At 43.8% G+C, this 20,463-nt stretch overlaps 1 protein-coding gene across 1 annotated transcript in view; it reads left to right on the forward strand.

The window, feature by feature from the left end:
• PYGB (glycogen phosphorylase B) overlaps nt 1-20,463 on the forward strand; it is a 153,262-nt gene that overhangs the window by 57,581 nt on the left and 75,218 nt on the right. Inside the window, exons 3-6 of the mRNA XM_075339420.1 lie at nt 8,703-8,781; nt 11,641-11,744; nt 16,871-17,002; nt 18,441-18,552. Of these exons, the coding sequence (XP_075195535.1) occupies nt 8,703-8,781; nt 11,641-11,744; nt 16,871-17,002; nt 18,441-18,552 (427 nt within the window). The remainder of the gene's footprint in view (nt 1-8,702; nt 8,782-11,640; nt 11,745-16,870; nt 17,003-18,440; nt 18,553-20,463) is intronic.

The following is a 20,463-nucleotide window of genomic DNA, read 5'->3' on the forward strand; positions in this document are numbered from 1 at the left end:
GATTTTTGTGCGAGTGGTTTGTATGCGTAAGGCTGGACTCACACGAGCGTATGGCATCAGATGCGATATGCTAATGACCCCTGGCTCAGGCTCTGCCCCGAGAGTGAGCCGAGTGTCATGCGACTGTGACCCGATCCTGCAATCAGGTCACAGCTGCGAAGCTGAGGGCGGGCGCTGCGGAGGAGAGGAAGGGGTTAATCCTCCCCATCTCCTCCAATTGTCAGCCAGTGCGTATATTGCACTGCACTGGGATATCATCCAAGTGCAGTCCAATTTGTCTCTCGCACCTATTCACTTGAATGGGTGCGGTAGATACGGCTCTCGCAGACAATCGCAGCACGCTGCTACTTTTCTCGCATCCAGAATCTGGATGTGAGAAAAGCTGACCAACTGCTCTCCCTCATTCACTTAGGTCCGAGTGCAATGCAAGATTTACAGGAGGAGTACACAGAGCAGAGTCTCAAGTGCAGAAAGGGGACCACCAGGGTGACTCAAGACAGACAGCACAGGCAGGACAGACAGCAGAGTCTCTAGCACCAGCAGGGTAGGATGGACAGGCAGAGTCACTATCAAGGCAGATGGCATGGCCAGGATGGACAGCAGAGTCTCTAGCAGCAGCAGGACAGACAGGCAGCAGGTACAGGTAGGACATGGCTGGAACCAGGTGCCAACAGGCAGGACAGGCTGGTCGCCAGATACAGGCAGGACAGGAATGGAACCAGGTACCAACAGGCAGGACGGGTTGGAACTAGGTACAGGACAGAACGGGACCAGGTACAGGCAGGAACAGGACGGGATGGACAGGGTGGCCTGACAGATTCAACTGACTAAGGCTATGTCCGCACGTTGCTTTTTACCTGCTTTTTACCTGCTTTTTTGCTGCTTTTTCAACTGCAGCGTTTAATGCCAAAATGGTTGTGTTCTGCTTTTCAAGCAAAGTCTATGGGAATTTGGGTTTCTTGTCCGCACTATGCAGTTCAAACTGCTGCCTTTTTGTTGCAGAACTTTGGTCAAAAACTCAGCTTTGCAGGGCAAAACCCAAATGGCAAAAACAATTGACATGTCAGTTGTTTTTGCCATTTGGGTTTTGAATTGCAAAGCTGAGTTTTTGACCAAAGTTCTGCAACAAAAAGGCTGCAGTTTGAACTGCATAGTGCGGACAAGAAACCCAAATTCCCATAGACTTTGCTTGAAAAGCAGAACACAACCATTTTGGCATTAAACGCTGCAGTTGAAAAAGCAGCAAAAAAGCAGGTAAAAAGCAGGTAAAAAGCAACGTGCGGACATAGCCTAACAGGACAGAGGGTATTAAATAGGCCACTCCCCTAGTGGGAGCTTGCCTTAAGTACCTTAAAGCGATAGGCAGTGCCTCTCAGGCTAGGAGTGGTACGCTGGCTCTTTAAGAAGAGGGCAACGGCGCACGAGTGCAAGCCCCAGGAGCACTCACAGAGGCCCTATGCGGTGTGCAGAGACCCTGGGAGGCAGGAGGAAGAGAAGCCTATGTGGAGGAGAGGCAGGGACGCCGGGCAGCGTGGAAGGAGCTGGCTGCAGCGGTGAGTGGCAGGATAGGAGGCACGCAGCTTTACAATGGCAAATTATACTTTCTTTGAGGTAAAACATTTTTACTGCTGTGGTATGATCAGACCATGTCTCTGTACAGTCAGACACGGCCATTACACAGTACACAGCTGGGGTACATTGGATTATCTCAGGACAGGAACTTTTTTTTTTTTTTAAAACACATCCAATTGTGGAACTTATTAATGCAAGATCTATTGATTAAAATCAACTTCAAAATGAACTTTGTGGGAAAACCACTTCAACAGTAGTTGCAATGTATTGAAACATTTTAATAAGTTTAGTTGCACTTTATATTATTTTTATTTTGGGAGAATAAAAAAGAATAGACTCACTATGATAACCTAAGAAATTAAGAAGTATGTCACATACAGAACACCCTACAACTGTTGATAGTTGGATTATGTGGCACTGGAAAGAATGGGTTTGTCTAATAACTTAATTTGTCAGCCATTATCCATAGTTGGTTTGTCTACAGCTGTACTATTTGAAAGTTAAGGGAACTTTACATGCTGCGATCTCGCTAGCGAGCGTACCCGCCCCCATCGGTTGTGCGTCACGGGCAAATCGCTGCCCGTGGCGCACAACATCACTTACACTCGTCACACGGACTTACCTTCCCTGCGATGTTGCTGTGGCCGGCGAACCGCCTCCTTTCTAAGGGGGCGGTTCATGCGGCGTCACAGAGCCGTCACACGGCAGCCGTCCAATAGAAGCGGAGATGAGCGGGCGGAATATCCCGCCCACCTCCTTCCTTCCTCATTGCCGGTGGACGCAGGTAAGATGTTCGCCGCTCCTGCGGTGTCACACATAGCGATGTGTGATGCCGCAGGAACGACAAACAACCAGCGGCATGCACCACCAGCAATATTATGAAAGGAGCGACGTGTCAACGATCAAAGACTTTTGACGTTTTTGTGCTCGTTGATCGTTGCTCCTAGGTGTCACACGCTGCGATGTCGCTAATGGTGCCGGATGTGTATCACTAACGACGTGACCCCGACGATATATCGTTAGCGATGTCGCAGTGTGTAAAGCACCTTTTAGAGCACTTGCTGTGTGTATGCACGTGGCGTTTGCCATAATGGTATTTAATGTGATATCTTATTTTGTAGGACTGCGGGATGGCAAAAAAAAAAAGCAGAGTTGGTTTGTCCTGCTACTTGTGTGATGCTGTGATCTGTAGTTTGGGAATTGTATACATGGGGGAGGGATATCACATCACAGTGATAACTTTTTTCCAAAGGATACAGCTGCACAACCCCCTGGGATGTCCAATGTGACCCCGTCCCCTCTACTGCTCTTGAATCTCATCAAGAGGGAGTTATTTTGGCAGTAAAATAAAGCTGAATCCCATCTTCTATCTTGAAGTCTGATTGATGTTAGTTGAATTGGCGATGGTTATAGTTTATTTCCAGTTTTAAGACACGTATTGTTGTTGTGTCATTATATTAAAGTGAACCTGTCAGGTGCAATATGAACCCAGAACCACGAGCAGTCCTAGGTGTATATTACTAATCCCTGCCTAACCGTCCCTGTATACACTAGCATAGATAAAGAGATCTTTAGAAAAAGTGTTTCTAAAGATCGTATATTATATGCTAATGAAGCCAGGGAGTAGTCGCAAGGGCATGAGTTTCCTTGGTTAGCCAACCCACATAGCATGTTACCACAATCCTGGGGGCGTTCTAGCATGCTAATGAATGTGCAGCTTCACTGCACATGCCTCACGTTTGATGGCGGCCGGAGGCGGATAGGTGCGCACTGGGCATGATCCGAAGTCCCCAGGACTTCCGATCATGCGCACTAAATTGATGTCGGGTGTAAGCTTCAGTGAGGTATAGTGTGCATGACTGGAAGTCCAGGGGACTCCGGATCATGTCCAGTCTGCACCTATCCTCTGCCGGCACCCATCAAGACTGTGGGCCGGGTAGCCCAGGGAACAAATGCCCTTGGGACTAGTCACAGGCCTCATTAACATATAATATACGATTTTTAGAAATACTTTTTCTAAAGATCTATTTATTTATGCTAGTGTATACAGGGAGGGGCAGGGATTAGCAATATGCACCCAGAACTGCTCGTAGTTCTGGGTGCATATTGCACCTGACAGGTTCTCTTTAAACCGGGGTCAAATCGGTAAAGAAGCGAGACCCTCCAAAGGGCAAACGCTAAAATATGTCTAGAAATTAACTGCAGTAAAATTTAATTAACCTGACCTCAAATAGTCCAGAAATACTGATAATATGGCTTTCTTGGCACCAAACTAGAAAATAGCATGATATTTTCTAAGTTCAGAAACCAGAAGCCTACCAGAGATATAAGTTATTCCTTAGGTGAAAATGCAGATAATAAAATAGATTATTTGTAGCTCAGTTTCTGTTAGTTCTTTAGTTTTACTTGTCAGTAGTGATGAGCGAGCTCTACCATGCTTGGGTACTCGGTACTCGTAACAAATATTTAATGCTTGGATGGGCGCTACTCGAGTAACGAGTATATTGGAAGTCAGGCCAGAGTCACACTTGCGAGTGCCTCGCGTGTAACTCGCGCGAGTCTCTCATTGCATCACCCGTCATGGCCGTATGCTCACCGGACAGGAGCATCTCAGCTGCATAGAGATACATGCAACCGACCCGCTCTTGTCAGGAGAGTGTGCAGCCGTGCCGGGTGATGCAATGAGAGACTCGCGCGAGTTACACGCGAGGACTCGCAAGTGTGACTCTGGCCTTAATGAGGAACTCTAGCATTTTTCCTGGAAATTTTCAAGAACTGTGTTCCTTAACTCCAGTCTTCAATGCCCACCAACACATCAGGTTTTCAGGATTTCCTTAATATTGCCCAGGTTATGGAATTATTCCCTTTGTACTAGTGAAGAAATCCTGAAAACTCATCACCTGTGTAATACTGTGGAAAATCTGAAAACATGATCTGATGGTGGGCGTTAAGGACTGGAGTTGAGAAAAACGCTCGCGTCCCCAGTTGCGCCCATCCGAGCATGAACTGCTTGTTACGAGTACCGAGTCCTTATAGAAGGACATTGCTGTGTACTTTTGATTTTACTTGCTGCCAGAATTAGAAAACCCATCTAGTATGTACACACCACCCTTGCATTTCTTTAGTCACCTATTTTTTTTTTTTATGATGAAAAATGGTTTGGACACCATAAGGAGACAAAAAACAAAAAATCTTTGTATTAAAAAAGCAGCAGTATCTGTAAACAAGAAAAAGCTGTTAGAATACTGAAAACTGCAAATATAAAGCTTTATTAGATAACAAAAAGTAGACAAAATTTACATTCAATTAAAAAGCAAGAACACAAGGTTTCATACAAGAAATACACAATCTTCAAAGTGAAATACAAATGTATAGATATGGTCTCCCTCGAAAATATACAATTGTACACATACACATGGGCAATACCATAAAGAATTGCAACAAATATATAGTAAAAACTAGCTCACTAAATAGAAACAGAAAAAAGCATAAATAAATTAAAATAAATATTGGAGTAGCAGAATTTAAGGGAATGGAAGGGAGTAGCTTTGGCTGGTGCCGGTCTGTGTTCTGCTTTGCGACTGTAAGGTGTAAACATGTACATTGGTCTATTACATCATGAGCAATCTGAGATTTTTGGATTACCCCCTTTGAACACATAGACCAATGGTCTCCAACCTATGTCTCTCCAGCAGTTTGTGACTTGGTAAGGCATGATGGGAGTTGTAGTTTTTTAACAGCTGGAGAGCTATAGGTTAAAGTGAACCTGTCAGGTGCAATATGCACCCAGAGCCACAAGCAGTTCTAGGTGCATATTGCTAATTCCTGCCTTAGGCCCTGTGCGCACTGGAAAATCGAATTTTCTCAAGAAAATTCCGCAGGCATTGAAAGATTACCGCACCCGCGGTTAAAAAAAAAGCGGCAAACCGCACCAGAAAACCGCATGCGGTTTGCTGCGGTTTTACCGCGGTATTGTTCGCGGTATTGCCGTGGTTTTGCCGCGTGCGGGTTGGTACATGTGCTTTATTGCATTCAATGCAATAAAGCACATTGAAAAAAAAAAGTCATTTCATTCTGAGATAGATAGATAGAGAAATAGACAGATAGAAGAATAGATAGACAGAGTCCCTGTGAGCACATGCTGCATTTCTCACGGTCGGCAGTGAGTTCACATTATCGGCCATGGGAAATGCCCTGTGGTTACCTCTGCAGGCTCGCTGCGAGGCTGCATTCAGCGCTGTGTCAGTGTCAGTCGCGGCTGGATGCAAGCATCCGGAGGACATGGATTACGTCAGAGCTTTGTTTTTGGAGGGGTTAATAAAACTGTGAACCAGGAGCTTTTTTGTGTTTTATTTAAAATAAAGGATTTTTCGGTGTGTGTGTTTTTTCACTTTGCTTACAGGTTGATCATGTCAGCTGTCACATAGACGCTGCCATGATCAAGCCTGGACTTAGTGGCGGCGATCCACCACCATTAACTCCTTACATTACCTTGATCGCCACTGCATCACGGCAACAAGAAGAGCCGGGGACACTCTGGTACTGCCGCATAATGGATGCAACAGTCCCGGGGCAGCTGCGGCTGATATTCTCGGCTGCAGGAGGTGGGAGGGAGGCGGGGGACATTAACCCTGCCCCTCGCTCTCCCCAGCCTGAGAATACCGGACCGCCGCTGTGTGTTTACCTCGGCTGGACGGTAAAAATCCGGCGGAGCCCACGTGTTTTGTTTTCTATATTTCCGTTTGCTTTCTATGTGTATTCTATATGTCTGTGTCTGTGATGTCTGTGTGTGTCTGTGATGTCTGTGTGTGTCTGTGATCTATGTCTGTGTGTGTGTGTGATCTGTGTGTGTTTACTCTCTGCTCCGCTTCCTCTTCCTGTCATAATGACATCACTTCCCTGCAAACCGCAGGCAGCGATGTACATTACCGGAGGTAAACAGCGAAATACCGGAGGGAATAACGCAGGAAAACGCAATGAACCGCACAGAATTTGCTGCCTGCGTTATTCTCTGCGGGATTTCACGATTACATTGCAGTCAATGGAGTGAAATCCCGCAGCGATGTGCGGAAAAGAAGGGACATGCAATTGTTTTTGCTGCGGGAATCCCGCAGCAAAACATGCAGCTGTCAAATTCCGCTTAGTGCGCACAGGATTTTTTTTTTCCCATAGGATTTGCTGGTGAATCATTGCAGAGATGTTATGAACATTTTCTGCAGCGAAACATGCAGCAAATCCGCAAAAAATCTGCGTCAAAAACTGGTAAGTGCGCACAGGGCCTTAGGCCATGTGTGCACTTTGCGTTTTTACCTGCATTTCGAACTGCAGTGTTTTAATGCCAAAAGGCATACTGTACGTTTTGATTTTCAAGCAAAGTCTATGGGAAATGGGGATTTTTGTGCGCACTATGCTGTTAAAAACGCTGCGTTTAATTTGCATATTTTTGGGCAAAAACTCAGCGTTCAAAGAAGCAGCATGTCAATTGTTTTTGCCATTTGGGCTGTGTTTTGATAACATTAGAGTCAATGAGAAGTTGCAAAACGCAATCGAAATCAAAATTCTAGCGTTTTACATGCTTTTTTGATTCAGAAAACATGCGTTTTGGACCAATTAATTGCATGCGTTTTTGGCAAAATATTAATGGCATGATATGTCCCTTTACACAGACACACACACACACATAGTCCGACAATTAATAAATGTAATTTTATGCATAATTAACACAAAGTTGTCATTTTAATTAAATAAGCCATTTTTTCATTGATAATAATCTTGATATTTGTTATCATTTTTTTCTTTTTTTTTTTTATAGTGCTTGAATGTTAAAACTTTATTTAGCAGTGTATTTGTCATCAAAACGCATCCTGACTTTAAGCAATGGAAAAGCATGTAAAACGTGGTAAAAACACGGCCAAAACGCGGTAAAAACGCACCCGTATTTATAGCGTTTTTGTGGTCAACAGCAACTTTGGCAAAAAACATTTCTGCCAGATAATGCGTTTAGAACTGCAACTACCTCGACGCAAAGTGCGGACACAGCCTAAGGGCTCATGCACACGTTGCGTAATTCCATGCATTTCTGTTGCGTTTAGCACTGCAGCGTAAGCGCATGCGTCCTGCATCCCCTGCACAATCTATGAAGATTGTGCATAATCCGTGCACACAATGCTTTTTTGAACACAGCGATTTGAGTGTCAAAAATTTGACAAAATCACTGCGTTTAAAAATGCAGCATGTCACTTCTTCCGTGCGCTTTGGATGCAGCTCCCGCTCTGTCTATGGGAGAGGCTGCATCCAGAGCACATGAAATCGGCATTTTTTTATGCAGAAACACTGCATCCATTATGCAGTGTTTCTGCAGCGATTTGAATCACACATGTGCTGTCAAATCCCTGCAGAATTTTCTCCAGTGACACGACGCAACGTGCGCACGAGCCCTTACTGTCCCTGTATACACTAGCATAGATAAAGACATCATTAGAAAAAGTATTTGGAAAGATTTTTTATCTTATGCTAATGAGGCCAGCGACTAGTCCCAAGGGTGTTGTATCCCCCGACTAGCCGCCCTTTTAGCATGGTAGCACGCTCAAAGGGGTGTACTAACATGCTATTCAATGCAGCATTACCAGCGGTGCCGTGTGTACCTGTGTTCGCTGTGACTGCGCTTCTGAATGCTGGGCACTTCCAGTCATGCATAGTATGAAGCCGGGTATACACGTCCCGGCTTCAGAAAGGTCTAGTGCGCAAGACCGGAAGTGTCGGCATTCAGAGGCGCGGCCACAGCGAACACAGGTACACACGGCACCGCTGGTAATGCTGCATTGAATAGCATGTTAGTACACCCCTGTTGGCATGCTACCATGCTAAGATAGCGGCTAGTCGGGGGATACAACACCCTTGCGACTAGTCCCTGCGCTCATTAGCATAAGATAAAAGATCTTTAGAAATACTTTTTCTACAGATCTCTTTATCTATGCTAGTGTATACAGGGACCGTTAGGCAGGGATTAGTAATATGCACCCAGAACTGCTCGTGGTCCTGGATGTATATTGCACCTGACAGGTTCCCTTTAATGTAGTGAGCATAGTTTGTAAATAATGTATGATTTTAACTCTTTCATCTTCCCACAGCTTGGCCTTGATTTGGAGGAACTGGAGGAAATCGAGGAAGATGCAGGTCTTGGAAATGGTGGTCTTGGACGTCTGGCAGGTAATTATTATAACATATTTTATATAACAAAAGTCTCACCTTGTAAATCATCACAGGATAAAATTGTTTGTCTTAGGCTAGCGCCACACATCCGTGCTGCCGGCACGTGTTTGTCATTTTTTACACGTACCGGCGGCTCGGAGACACTTTAACCAATGCTACCCTATTGTAGCAGGCACACACACGTAAAACCACACGGAACGTGTGTCCGTGTGCGTTTGTACGTGTGTGCTTTTTTGAAAGCGCTGACATGTCAGTGTTTTCTCCCGCAGCACGGGTGTCACACGGCCCGCACCTGCACCACACGGGTGTAGTGTGGATGCGGTCCCGTGTGACACGCGCCGGAGAAACCACACATGTCAGTGAAAAATAAAAAAACATTAACTCACCTTCTCCTGCCCTCCTGTCTCTGCCGCTGCTGCCTCTTGCTGCCGACCGCCGCTCATTATTCTCATTGAATATTCACTTCACTGCCTGGCAGCAGCAGCAGCGGGGAGACGGGAGGGCTGGAGACCGAGGATCAGCACCACGGACAGCAGCGCGGACAGCAGGAAGGACCAGGTGAGTATAATAATTACCGGTTCTACGTGTGCTATCGCGGATAGCACACGTAGAACACACGTGTCCGCACGTACCAGAGACACGTACTTACCTGCACGCAACACGCAGGGAAAATACGTGTCTCTCGGCACGTGCGTGAATTTCACGTGAGTGTGGCAGAAGCCTTAAAGGAATTTTCCTGGATTAGAAAAATGTGACCACTTTATTCCTCTGAGAAAGCTGCCCCGACCCACACCAGGCTTTCTATAGAGATTGTAATACTTTTTAACAACCACACCACCATGTTATTTGTGATGTTATTAACAATCCAGCTAAGGAAAGGTGTGGGATGTGTAAGGACACCAGACAAATCGCATAGAACATGCACAACAAGAAAAGAAAGCGATCAACCATCATCCTTATCTTTATAATGCTTTATTGTAATTAGGTGCAAGGTAGAAACGAGGAGAATACAAAAAAGGTGCACAACACCGGTGGTGCATAAACAGTTAATATTATAGGAGGGAAATTGGCAGTAAATATAGATCAATAAATATTATATGATTTCATGTCAAATATACAGTTATTGCATTGAAGGTAAAATCCTATATAGTGAAAATTCAAGATTAATCACCTAAATTAAATTCACTGACAATATCCCTCAAGGTGAATATAATAGTCAATACTTCAGTACATGCTTCCCCACATAGTGAGGTGCATAGTGAAATCAGACAACATTGTAAGGCTTACCAATAGCAGGCACACTGCACACACCGGGATGGTGCCCACCCGACGGATGTTCGTTTCGGCGACCGCCTGCGTCAGGGGTGGCGTCATGCAGACAAACTCCATTGTTTAAAAATGCCCTGGAACCAATCATACAATGCTTGCCATATGTGACGCATGAGCGTCCTTAGCAATAGATCCTCCCATCGGCAGCCGCATCAAGCGCCACGTCATGCCCACCGGATCACGTGAATATCACATGACCCATGCAATGATGTAGCCCATAGAGATACGGCAGGCCGATGCAGGGATGTACGCTGCGGACGCGCATGCGTGCTAGCACCATTTAGACACATAGAATCTTGTATCCACATTACGGCAGACATCCATCCAGGTGAGTACCTAAATATATCTTATTACACAACAAGACCACAACCAAACATAATCCTACCGTACCTTATAGTATCAATGCAGATATATAAGGGGCATTAAGATGAATGCAAGTCACCAATTCCTTTGGACGCCATCCTGGTGTGTGCGGTTTGCCTACTATTGGTAAGCCTTACAATGTTGTCTGATTTCACTATGCACCTCACTATGTGGGGAAGCATGTACTGAAGTAGTGACTATTATATTCACCTTGAGGGATATTGTCAGTGAATTTAATTTAGGTGATTAATCTTGAATTTTCACTATATGGGATTTTACCTTCAATGCAATAACTGTATTGTGGTCATGAAATCATATACTATATATTGATCTATATTTACTGCCAATTTCCCTCCTATAATATTAACTGTTTATGCACCACTGGGGTTGTGCACCCTTTTTGTATGCTCCTCTTGTTTCTACCTTGCACCTAATTACAATAAAGCATTATAAAGATTAAAGATAATGGTTGATCGCGTTCTTGTTTTCTATAGAGATTGTACAATGACAGTGAGTTGTCAGAGGAGGAGGGGGAGTGCCGGATTGCTGTGTACATGACATTGTAGTCCTGCAATGATAAGTCCCGCTGCTTAAACAAACCCTTACAGCATGCTGTCTTCAGGTTACATAGAAAAAACCTGCTGACATATTCCCTTTTATACTTTTATACTAGACAAAAATAGTGCAGCATGAAAGTCTGGCAGAAACCCAACTGTATCCATTATATTTCTGTCTATCATGAGAGAGATCCAGTGCTGCTGCCATTTTCATTGTTTTGCCCCTATGAGGGTAGAGAACAAAAGAAATGAAGATTGCAGATCTGAATAAAGCTTTAAATCTAAATCCCACAGGCCTTTGTCAATGCCCAGTTCTAGTTTGCGTTGCTTTTGCTAATGTGCAGTTTGTTGGCCTTCGTTTTCCAGCTTGGCCGGGTTCATGTTGTGCACTAATGACTGATTCCTTTTTGGAGAGATGAAGAGATTGTCCCTGAAGCATTTCTGGGCTTCCAGCTTCACTACCATAGAGACACTCGTCAGCACTGTGAATCTCCCATTACGTTCCTTCTTAGTGAATTGACTCTTTGTATAACAATTTCTGCATTTTATTGCGATGTAGGTTCAGAAGAAAATGTCTCACAATGGCGTCTCCTTTTTTTCTTTCTAGCTTGTTTCCTCGACTCTATGGCTACTCTGGGACTAGCCGCATATGGCTACGGCATTCGATATGAGTTTGGGATATTTAACCAAAGGATTATAAATGGCTGGCAGGTAAATCACTTTATTTATGTACAGAACATACTGACCTTGACCTCAACAATATAATCATTTAATCATCTCTGTATAAAATATAGGGCATTGAAAAATGTATGTAGTATAATTGCAAGTAAAAAGGATTTAGTTCAAGGAAAGAACATTAAAAATGACCTCTCTCTTATAGAGAACCTAAAACAACATTTTTCCTCATGAACTACACAAATGGCGCCTGATTCATCCGTTTTATAGAAGTCGCTTTCCTTTTTTCGTCTTGAAGTAATCCCTAGCATTTTTCATGCTATACACTGTATGCAAAATTATTAGGCAAATGAGTATTTTGATCACAGGATAATTTTTATACATGTTTGTGACGACATGGACTCTCATGGGTTAAAGTTTCTTAACATTCAGCCAGACTATTGTTCTTATGTGTGCTAAGTCATGTTTGCTTAGATATTGCTCTCCAGACTTTTCCAGTAATCATTGTATTGTAGTTGTGTATTGATAATGTAATTACCTTAGTAGCCATTGTCTAGTCGGTGACTTGCCGACTCCATGTAGATATACTGAGTCTTTCTATGCACATCATTTAAATGAACATTATCCATGCAGCTTGAAATTCATCCAATGGGAGAAGCAATCTTGTCCAACCAATCGATGAGGACGCAGTGTATCCTAAGGGAAAGTTATGGCTATAAAAGGGACTTCTTTAAGCCACCAGGGTTGATGAAGGTTGATGGATGCTGATGGATCCAGTCTAAGTTCTTTGGAGCTGACTAGAGGATCAGGATATCTTATGGCTTCAATCTAGGGACTCCGGTTCCGGTTGGAGACCATATCCACAGCCTAGGGATTTCGACTCTGGCTGCCAGGATTGTAACGTCATACCAGGACTACCTAAGGAGGACACTCAGGTTGGGACAGTTCAGTCACCTGTTACAGACTTTGCAGACCTCACACAGCTTCCTGAATCTGGCATTGTTCCTTTCTCGGTGGGTGCCCGCCAAAAGCGTGGTGCTGCTGGACTGGAGTAAGCGGCCCTGGAAGCTCTGAGGCATGGACATTCTAAATCCCTGGTGAGCCAGCGGAAGGGTGAGACTCTGTTGCCTGTTACATTTGTGTGTTTTGCTGGTTATGTGTTATGTGCCGTTAATTGTTTGGGGATCCAATAAAGTCTAATTTTTGTGGTTCCCTCACCCTGTGTTGTCTGAGTAGTGTTACGCCCACGGTTAAGGAGGCCGGCGTTCAGTTGGGATGAGCCCTGAGCCACGCTGTCTTTCTAAAGGCGGCGGGTTTTAGTGGACGAGAGCACCCACTGAGCCCCGTGTCTCCACAATTGGTGGCAGCAGTGGGATACTACTCAGCCTGGTTTACCCAGGGGAGCTGCAGTGGACTGGTGTTTTCGGACACCGTCCAGGGCTCAACAACCAGGGAGGCACATAAGCATACCCAGCAGGCCATAGGGGAGGCATTCAGGTTTCGGACGCTGCCATGTCCAACCCCACCAGCTCAGCCATGGGACAAGGACCAGAGAGGAGTTACGACCGCAGCAGTAAATGGATGCTACAGGATCTGTGCCAGATGCGAAAGATTGACTACAGGAACACTGACACTCGGTCAGACTTGATCCGGAAATTAGTCTGTTGGGATGCCCAGAATGATGCAGAGGATGATGAAGGTTGATGGATGCTGATGGATCCAGTCTAAGCTCTTTGGAGCTGACTAGAGGATCAGGATATCTTATGGCTTCAATCTAGGGACTCCGGTTCCGGTTGGAGACCATATCCACAGCCTAGGGATTTCGACTCCGGCTGCCAGGATTGTAACGTCATACCAGGACTACCTAAGGAGGACACTCAGGTTGGGACAGTTCAGTCACCTGTTACAGACTTTGCAGACCTCACACAGCTTCCTGAATCTAGCATTATTCCTTTCTCGGTGGGTGCCCGCCAAAAGCGGGGTGCTGCTGGACTGGAGTAAGCGGCCCTGGAAGCTCTGAGGCATGGACATTCTAAATCCCTGGTGAGCCAGCGGAAGGGTGAGACTCTGTTGCCTGTTATATTTGTGTGTTTTGCTGGTTATGTGTTATGTGCCGTTAATTGTTTGGGGATCCAATAAAGTCTAATTATTGTGGTTCCCTCACCCTGTGTTGTCTGAGTAGTGTTACGACCACGGTTAAGGAGGCCGGCGTTCAGTTGGGATGAGCCCTGAGCCACGCTGCCTTTCTAAAGGCGGCGGGTTTTAGTGGACGAGAGCACCCACTGAGCCCCGTGTCTCCACAGTGTTGACCTACTCCAAGCTGTATAGGCTTGAGAGCCAACTACCAATTAAGTAAATCAGGTGATGTGCATCTGTAATGAGGAGGGGTGGGGTGTAATGACATCAACACCCTACATAAGGGGTGCATACTTATTAGGCAACTTCCTTTCCTTTGGCAAAATGGGTCAGAAGAGAGATTTAACAGGCTCTGAAAAGTCCAAAATTGTGAGATGTCTTGCAGAGGGATGCAGCAGTCTTGAATTTGCCAAACTTTTGAAGCGTGATCACCAAACAATCAAGCGTTTCATAGCAAATAGCCAACAGGGTCGCAAGAAGCGTGTTGGGCAAAAAAGGTGCAAAATAACTGCCCATGAATTGAGGAAAATCAAGCGTGAAGCTGCCAAGATGCCATTTGCCACCAGTTTGGCCATATTTCAGAGCTGCAACGTTACTGGAGTATGAAAAAGCACAAGGTGTGCCATACTCAGGGACATGGCCAAGGTAAGGAAAGCTGAAAAACGACCACCTTTGAACAAGAAACATAAGATAAAACGTCAAGACTGGGCCAAGAAATATCTTAAGACTGATTTTTCAAAGGTTTTATGGACTGATGAAATAAGAGTGACTCTTGATGGGCCAGATGGATGGGCCAGAGGCTGGATCAGTAAAGAGCAGAGAGCTCCACTCCGACTCAGACACCAGCAAGGTGGAGGTGGGGTACTGGTATGAGCTGGTGTCATCAAAGATGAACTTGTGGGACCTTTTCGGGTTGAGGATGGAGTAAAGCTCAACTCCCAGACCTTCTTCCAGTTTCTGGAAGACAACTTCTGCAAGCAGTGATGCAGGAAGAAGTCGTTATCGTTCAAGGAAAACATGATTTTCATGCAGGACAATGCCCCATCACATGCATCCAACTACTCCACAGTGTGGCTGGCCAGTAAAGGTCTAAAAGATGAAAAAATAATGACATGGCCCCCTTGTTCACCTGATCTGAACCCCATAGAGAACCTGTGGTCCCTCATAAAATGTGAGATCTACAGGGAGGGAAAACAGGACACCTCTCGGAACAGTGTCTGGGAGGCTGTGGTGGCTGCTGCACGCAATGTTGATCGTAAACAGATCAAGCAACTGACAGAATCTATGGATGGTAGGCTGTTGAGTGTCATCATAAAGAAAGGTGGCTATATTGGTCACTAATTTTTTGGGGTTTTGTTTTGCATGTCATAAATGTTTATTTCTAAATTTTGTGCAGTAATATTGGTTTACCTGGTGAAAATAAACAAGTGAGATGGGAATATATTTGGTTTTTATTAAGTTGACCTAATAATGCTGCACAGTAATAGTTACCTGCACAAACAGATATCCTCCTAAGATAGCCAAATCTAAAAAAACACTCCAACTTCCAAAAATATTAAGCTTTGATATTTATGAGTCTTTTGGGTTGATTGAGAACATAGTTCTTGATCAATAAGAAAAAAAATCCTCTAAAATACAACTTGCCTAATAATTCTCCACACTGTATTGTAAGAAAAGATGCACACTGTTCATGAATTTGGCACAAAATCAAAAGTGTTCTTTATTTTTGTCATTAATTATAATTTTTGGCGACCTTGTAGCACCTAAAGTCACAAATCCTAAAGCCTATTTAGAGATAGATAAGATAAAACTTCGCATTCATTTTCACCAATAAAATAAAATTGCAAGGAATCAGAGAAAAGTATGTAATAACACCATGGAAGAATACAACAGAAAACTGACGCGTTTCGGCTATGCCTTGTTCATGGTTTCTAATAAATAAACATGGTAGGAATGCACAGCAAATATATGGATAATAAATAAAACAAATAAATAAAGGGAGGGTGCATAATGCCTACAGAGTAACAGAAGTCAATAAATAGAGAAAAAGCGTAGGCATGAAGAAGCACTCAACCCACCAAAATGTATAAAAAAAAAATATAAATTTTATTGAAAGTGTAACATTAAAACCGCTTAAAACCACAATAAAGGGTCCATCATGTAGCTGGGGAACCACCAAGATGACACCATTATTCACTGCAAACATCAATGGACAATCAATAGAAGGAAACAATATAAACAATCCCTGAAATACAAATACACGACCTGAATGGTCCTGAATACACAAGTGAGGTTGGTGTCAATAACCTATATGTGAGACAAAACAAGTTTAAACTAACATGTACTTTGTATATGGGGTGACATTTTCTTTTAAAGGGGTTGTCCACCCCTTTAATTTTAGCTTACCAAGGACCCAAGTGTGCTCTAAAGATAAAAAAATCACATACTTGCTTACCAATCTCCAGCTACTCCTCTATACCGTTGCCCAGGTGTCCTGCCTGTCTATCTTTGTGTGGTTAGCACATCACCGCTGCAGTCAATCACCATCACTGGTGTGGACACTGATTGGCTGCAGAGGTTATGCGCTATATGCTCTGGAAGAGAAGAGTCTTGTGACATTGGAGGTAGTACTGAGGTATGGGCTCTTATTAAAATAAAATTGTGATGGACAACCACTTTAGGCCAGCAGATCATGAAAGCCCTGTGTTTACACATAATACAGACACTAATGTATTTATAATAATCTGGAAATATCCTGAAATTAAAGCACAGAACCAGATTCCCTATTGCTTCCCTGCAGCCCATCATCAGATAGAGGACTTGCAGGGCTGCCAGCCGTTAAGGGACATCTGTTCTTACAGTAAAATCAATTCTGTATTAGTAATTCACGTCCCTATTTTACAAGCACAGGTAAAGTTGTGTTCCACAGTTGGTATAAACTGGTTGTTTTATAGGGACATAATAATAGTAGATGATCTGATGCAAGTAAAAAAAGCCAAAAACATTTTTATTTTTTGTTGTAACAGGTTGAGGAAGCTGATGACTGGCTCCGGTATGGTAATCCCTGGGAGAAGGCCCGTCCGGAGTACATGCTGCCTGTACATTTCTATGGCAGAGTAGAGCACACACCTGAAGGAGCTAAATGGGTTGGAACTCAGGTTTGTATTCAGACTAAACCATGTCAACAAGTGCAGTCAGTGCATATAATCACAGTGCGGCAGGGTGGGATCTGACGGGGCAGGTGCCACATGAGCCAACATCTTCCACCTGTGACCACGAATGAGCGCGAGTTTCTGGTGTCTAAGGAATATAGTTTCTCCTTGTGACGAATGCCAATTGAGCATGAAGAGACTTTTAGGCCATGCCTCTCTTCACAAATGAAAACGACAGGAACTCTAGTGCCACCTATAGGAAGTTGCAATCCTAAAAGTCAAAATCAACCAATGAAACAATGTTCCCCAACTCCAGTCCTCAGAGCGCACCAACAGGTTATGTGTGCAGGATTTTCTTAGTGTTGCACATGTGATAATGCCTTAAAGACTGGAATTTGGGACCACTGCTTTAGGGTCTAGCACACTCATGTCCATATCCGCCACTAGAGATAGGCATGCCTATGCTATTGTATGCAGTAGTGAAGAATATAAATGTGGCCTTAGATTGAGCTAAAAATATATGACAAATTACTCTTTGACTGGCGTCACACATCTGACATTACTGGTCTGATGTACAGACTGGCCTTGGGTCTCCTGTCCTGAATTTGACAGACTCATCTATGCCTATGGGGCTGTTGATTTTGGGTCAGGAGATCCGTGGCCAGTACATACATTGCCATTTGTACGCAACCCACAAATGTCAGATGTGTGAAACTGGAGAAATGGGAGAAGCGGTGGATCCCGGGCGCTGCCACTGAAGAAGACTGCTCCAAACTCGGCACATGTCTGATGTGTGAGTTGCCCCGGACATTTGATTGTCAGGGGAGATTTAGATTTGCGATGTCCAATTTCGGACTGCTGATCCTTCTGTTTTCCCTGAAGTAAGACTCCACTACACATTTCTGGCAGTGACTCTCTCATAACAATAACAGAGGAGCAATTGGCCGAGCTGTGGTGTATGATTGAGTGAAACATCTTTTTGCCCACAGCTATCAAAGATGTATGGGGGGCTTCAGAGTATGGGCCCAGAGTGCACTCATTTTATTGCACTCCCATATGGGTTTTCTACCTTTCCTGCACCTCCTGTCAATGGGACTCTGGTGACAATCATATGTGATAGTGTTGTATTTAATAACATGTCACCTGATCACAGGAATTTACTCCGAACATTCAAAATTACATAAACTTCACTATTATGTCACGGTGGGAGGCATTTATTGGCAAATATTATTTATTGCCACTGTGGGTGACAAATCACCCCTGAGACCATCAGCAAAAAGTGATGGTGAACTGAGCAGAAAAACAGCGCAGAAATGTGGCAAAATTGTGCAAATTATTTTTTCCATCATTGTCTCATTACTGTGTCATTGTCTCCAGTATGTATAGCTAACTAGTATATAATCCACCCGCTCTGTCACAAACTGGCACTTTTTTATCTCGGCAGATGGTTCTTGCGATGCCATACGACACTCCAGTTCCTGGCTATAAGAACAACACTGTGAACACCATGAGGCTTTGGTCAGCAAAGGCCCCAAACGAGTTTGACCTGAAAGAGTGTAAGATGTTTTGTGATTGATTTCTGTGTGTCACACAAGTTGCTCCTCAAGCAATTAAAGAGTTTGTTTCGTGACGAGCAGTTGAGGTCTCCAAAGTGTGGTCCTCCAATCTGTGTCCTGACCGCAGTGTTCGGAGAGATTGCGCCACTATCTCCATTTGCTACTTTGGGTGCTCTGAACACCGAGTAGGACTTGTATTTATTAGACATTTATGGCAGGTAAGCCATTAGTGTCATTCGTGAGACAACCCCTTTAAAATTTGACTACACAATGCACCTATGTTTCAATCGTTGAAGTCATTATTTGAGATTAGCTAATCTCCTGAAATTCTCGAATTGGCTGGCAGATTCGATTTGGTCCAAATAAATTTGTGTCCAAATCGAAAGGGTCGTGATTGTCATGAAAATACACATATTTTCAACTGAGGTCTCTCCAGACCCCAAAAAGCATAATACATGCAGGGGACTGAAGTTATTAAATAAAAAAAATGCTTGAAAGTCCTCATGGAGGACCAGGAGCTGACTCACGGGGTGGAGGTGGCGTAAGATGTAAAGTCAGGGCCTAGGACAGGTGAGGACAGTATGTTTTGTTTTTTTTTGTTTTTTTTAATCTTCCCAGCCCTCAGCAAAATCCATTATTTTTAGGGAATTCACAATGAATGGGATTCGATTTGCTCATTTCTACTCATTATATTTGACACGTCCCCACTGTCCAAAGCAATCTGGCAATGGCATCTGACCACTGCGGTTTAAATAGAACCAAATTAAAAACAGGTGGAATCGAAAAATAATATATTTTATATCTGGACCATAGTAATATTCTGGATCCTTATATACCAATCACACTGTTGCACATTCTGCATTAGATGCCATATATTGGACTTCCCAAAGAATTTCTTTGAGTGCCTATAGAGGACAACTCTGCGCTATGTGTGACACCCAACTTTTTATTTTTATTTTTTATTTAGTGATTAAATAATAAAGCCAGTATATAGATAAAACCACATACTTGACATAGGAAAAGTGAAACCGTGGAGAACAAAAGTATCATATAACAATCAATCTGTTTGGTAACCGAGAAAAGTATCCTTGACACGAACCAGAATCCACATTGTGGTTTTTAATTGCGTCCAATTTTCAATATACAGTAATAAGGAAAAGAATGGATAAGACAAAGAAAAAAGGGGTGGACATGGACGGAGAGGGAAATGGGGATAAAATAAAAGAAACCAAACCATTCCATGTGACGCTCAATCCTGCAAAAGGCCACCTTATTCACTAGCATGATTGAACTCAATCCAATAGAACCAAGTTTTATAAAAAGACTCGTATCTATTGTAGAGAGGATTCAAGTTAAGTCATTGACCTTGGAAATCCAGAAGGACACAGTGGGAGGATTGGCTTTCTTCCAATACAGCGGAAAGCAGGCTCAGGCAACATCACCAAAAATCTTAGCAAAGAACATTTTATAGGAGGAAAGAGAGGTCTCACAAAGCTGTGGGAGCAATAGTTCAGGACCAATTGTATGTAATGCCTGTAACCAACCTGATATGTTCTTCACTTTAGTCCAGAACGGTTGTAATACAGGGCAGGAGATAAAAATGTGAAGGAAATCCCCCCCCTTTCCCCCCCATCAACATCTCCAACTCTTGGAATCCAAGGAAAGAAACATTTTGTCTAATCTAACCGGAACCCCATACCACCTTGAAAGGAGTTCGTAATTGGGTTCCTGAAGCCGAGAAATTATAGAGGATATATGCCTTGTCCCTGTGTTTCAAGGATAGAGTGATGCCCAAATCCTCTTCCCATTGTGATAGAAACCTAGGAGGAGGCTGATGTATTGGGTTGGCTGGCATTGTGTGTACGGAAGAAAGTGTATAACAAAGCCCCCTCTCACCATACAAAGATTGTC

The sequence above is a fragment of the Anomaloglossus baeobatrachus genome, chromosome 3 (assembly GCF_048569485.1).
Source record: "Anomaloglossus baeobatrachus isolate aAnoBae1 chromosome 3, aAnoBae1.hap1, whole genome shotgun sequence".
Classification (NCBI taxonomy): domain Eukaryota; kingdom Metazoa; phylum Chordata; class Amphibia; order Anura; family Aromobatidae; genus Anomaloglossus; species Anomaloglossus baeobatrachus.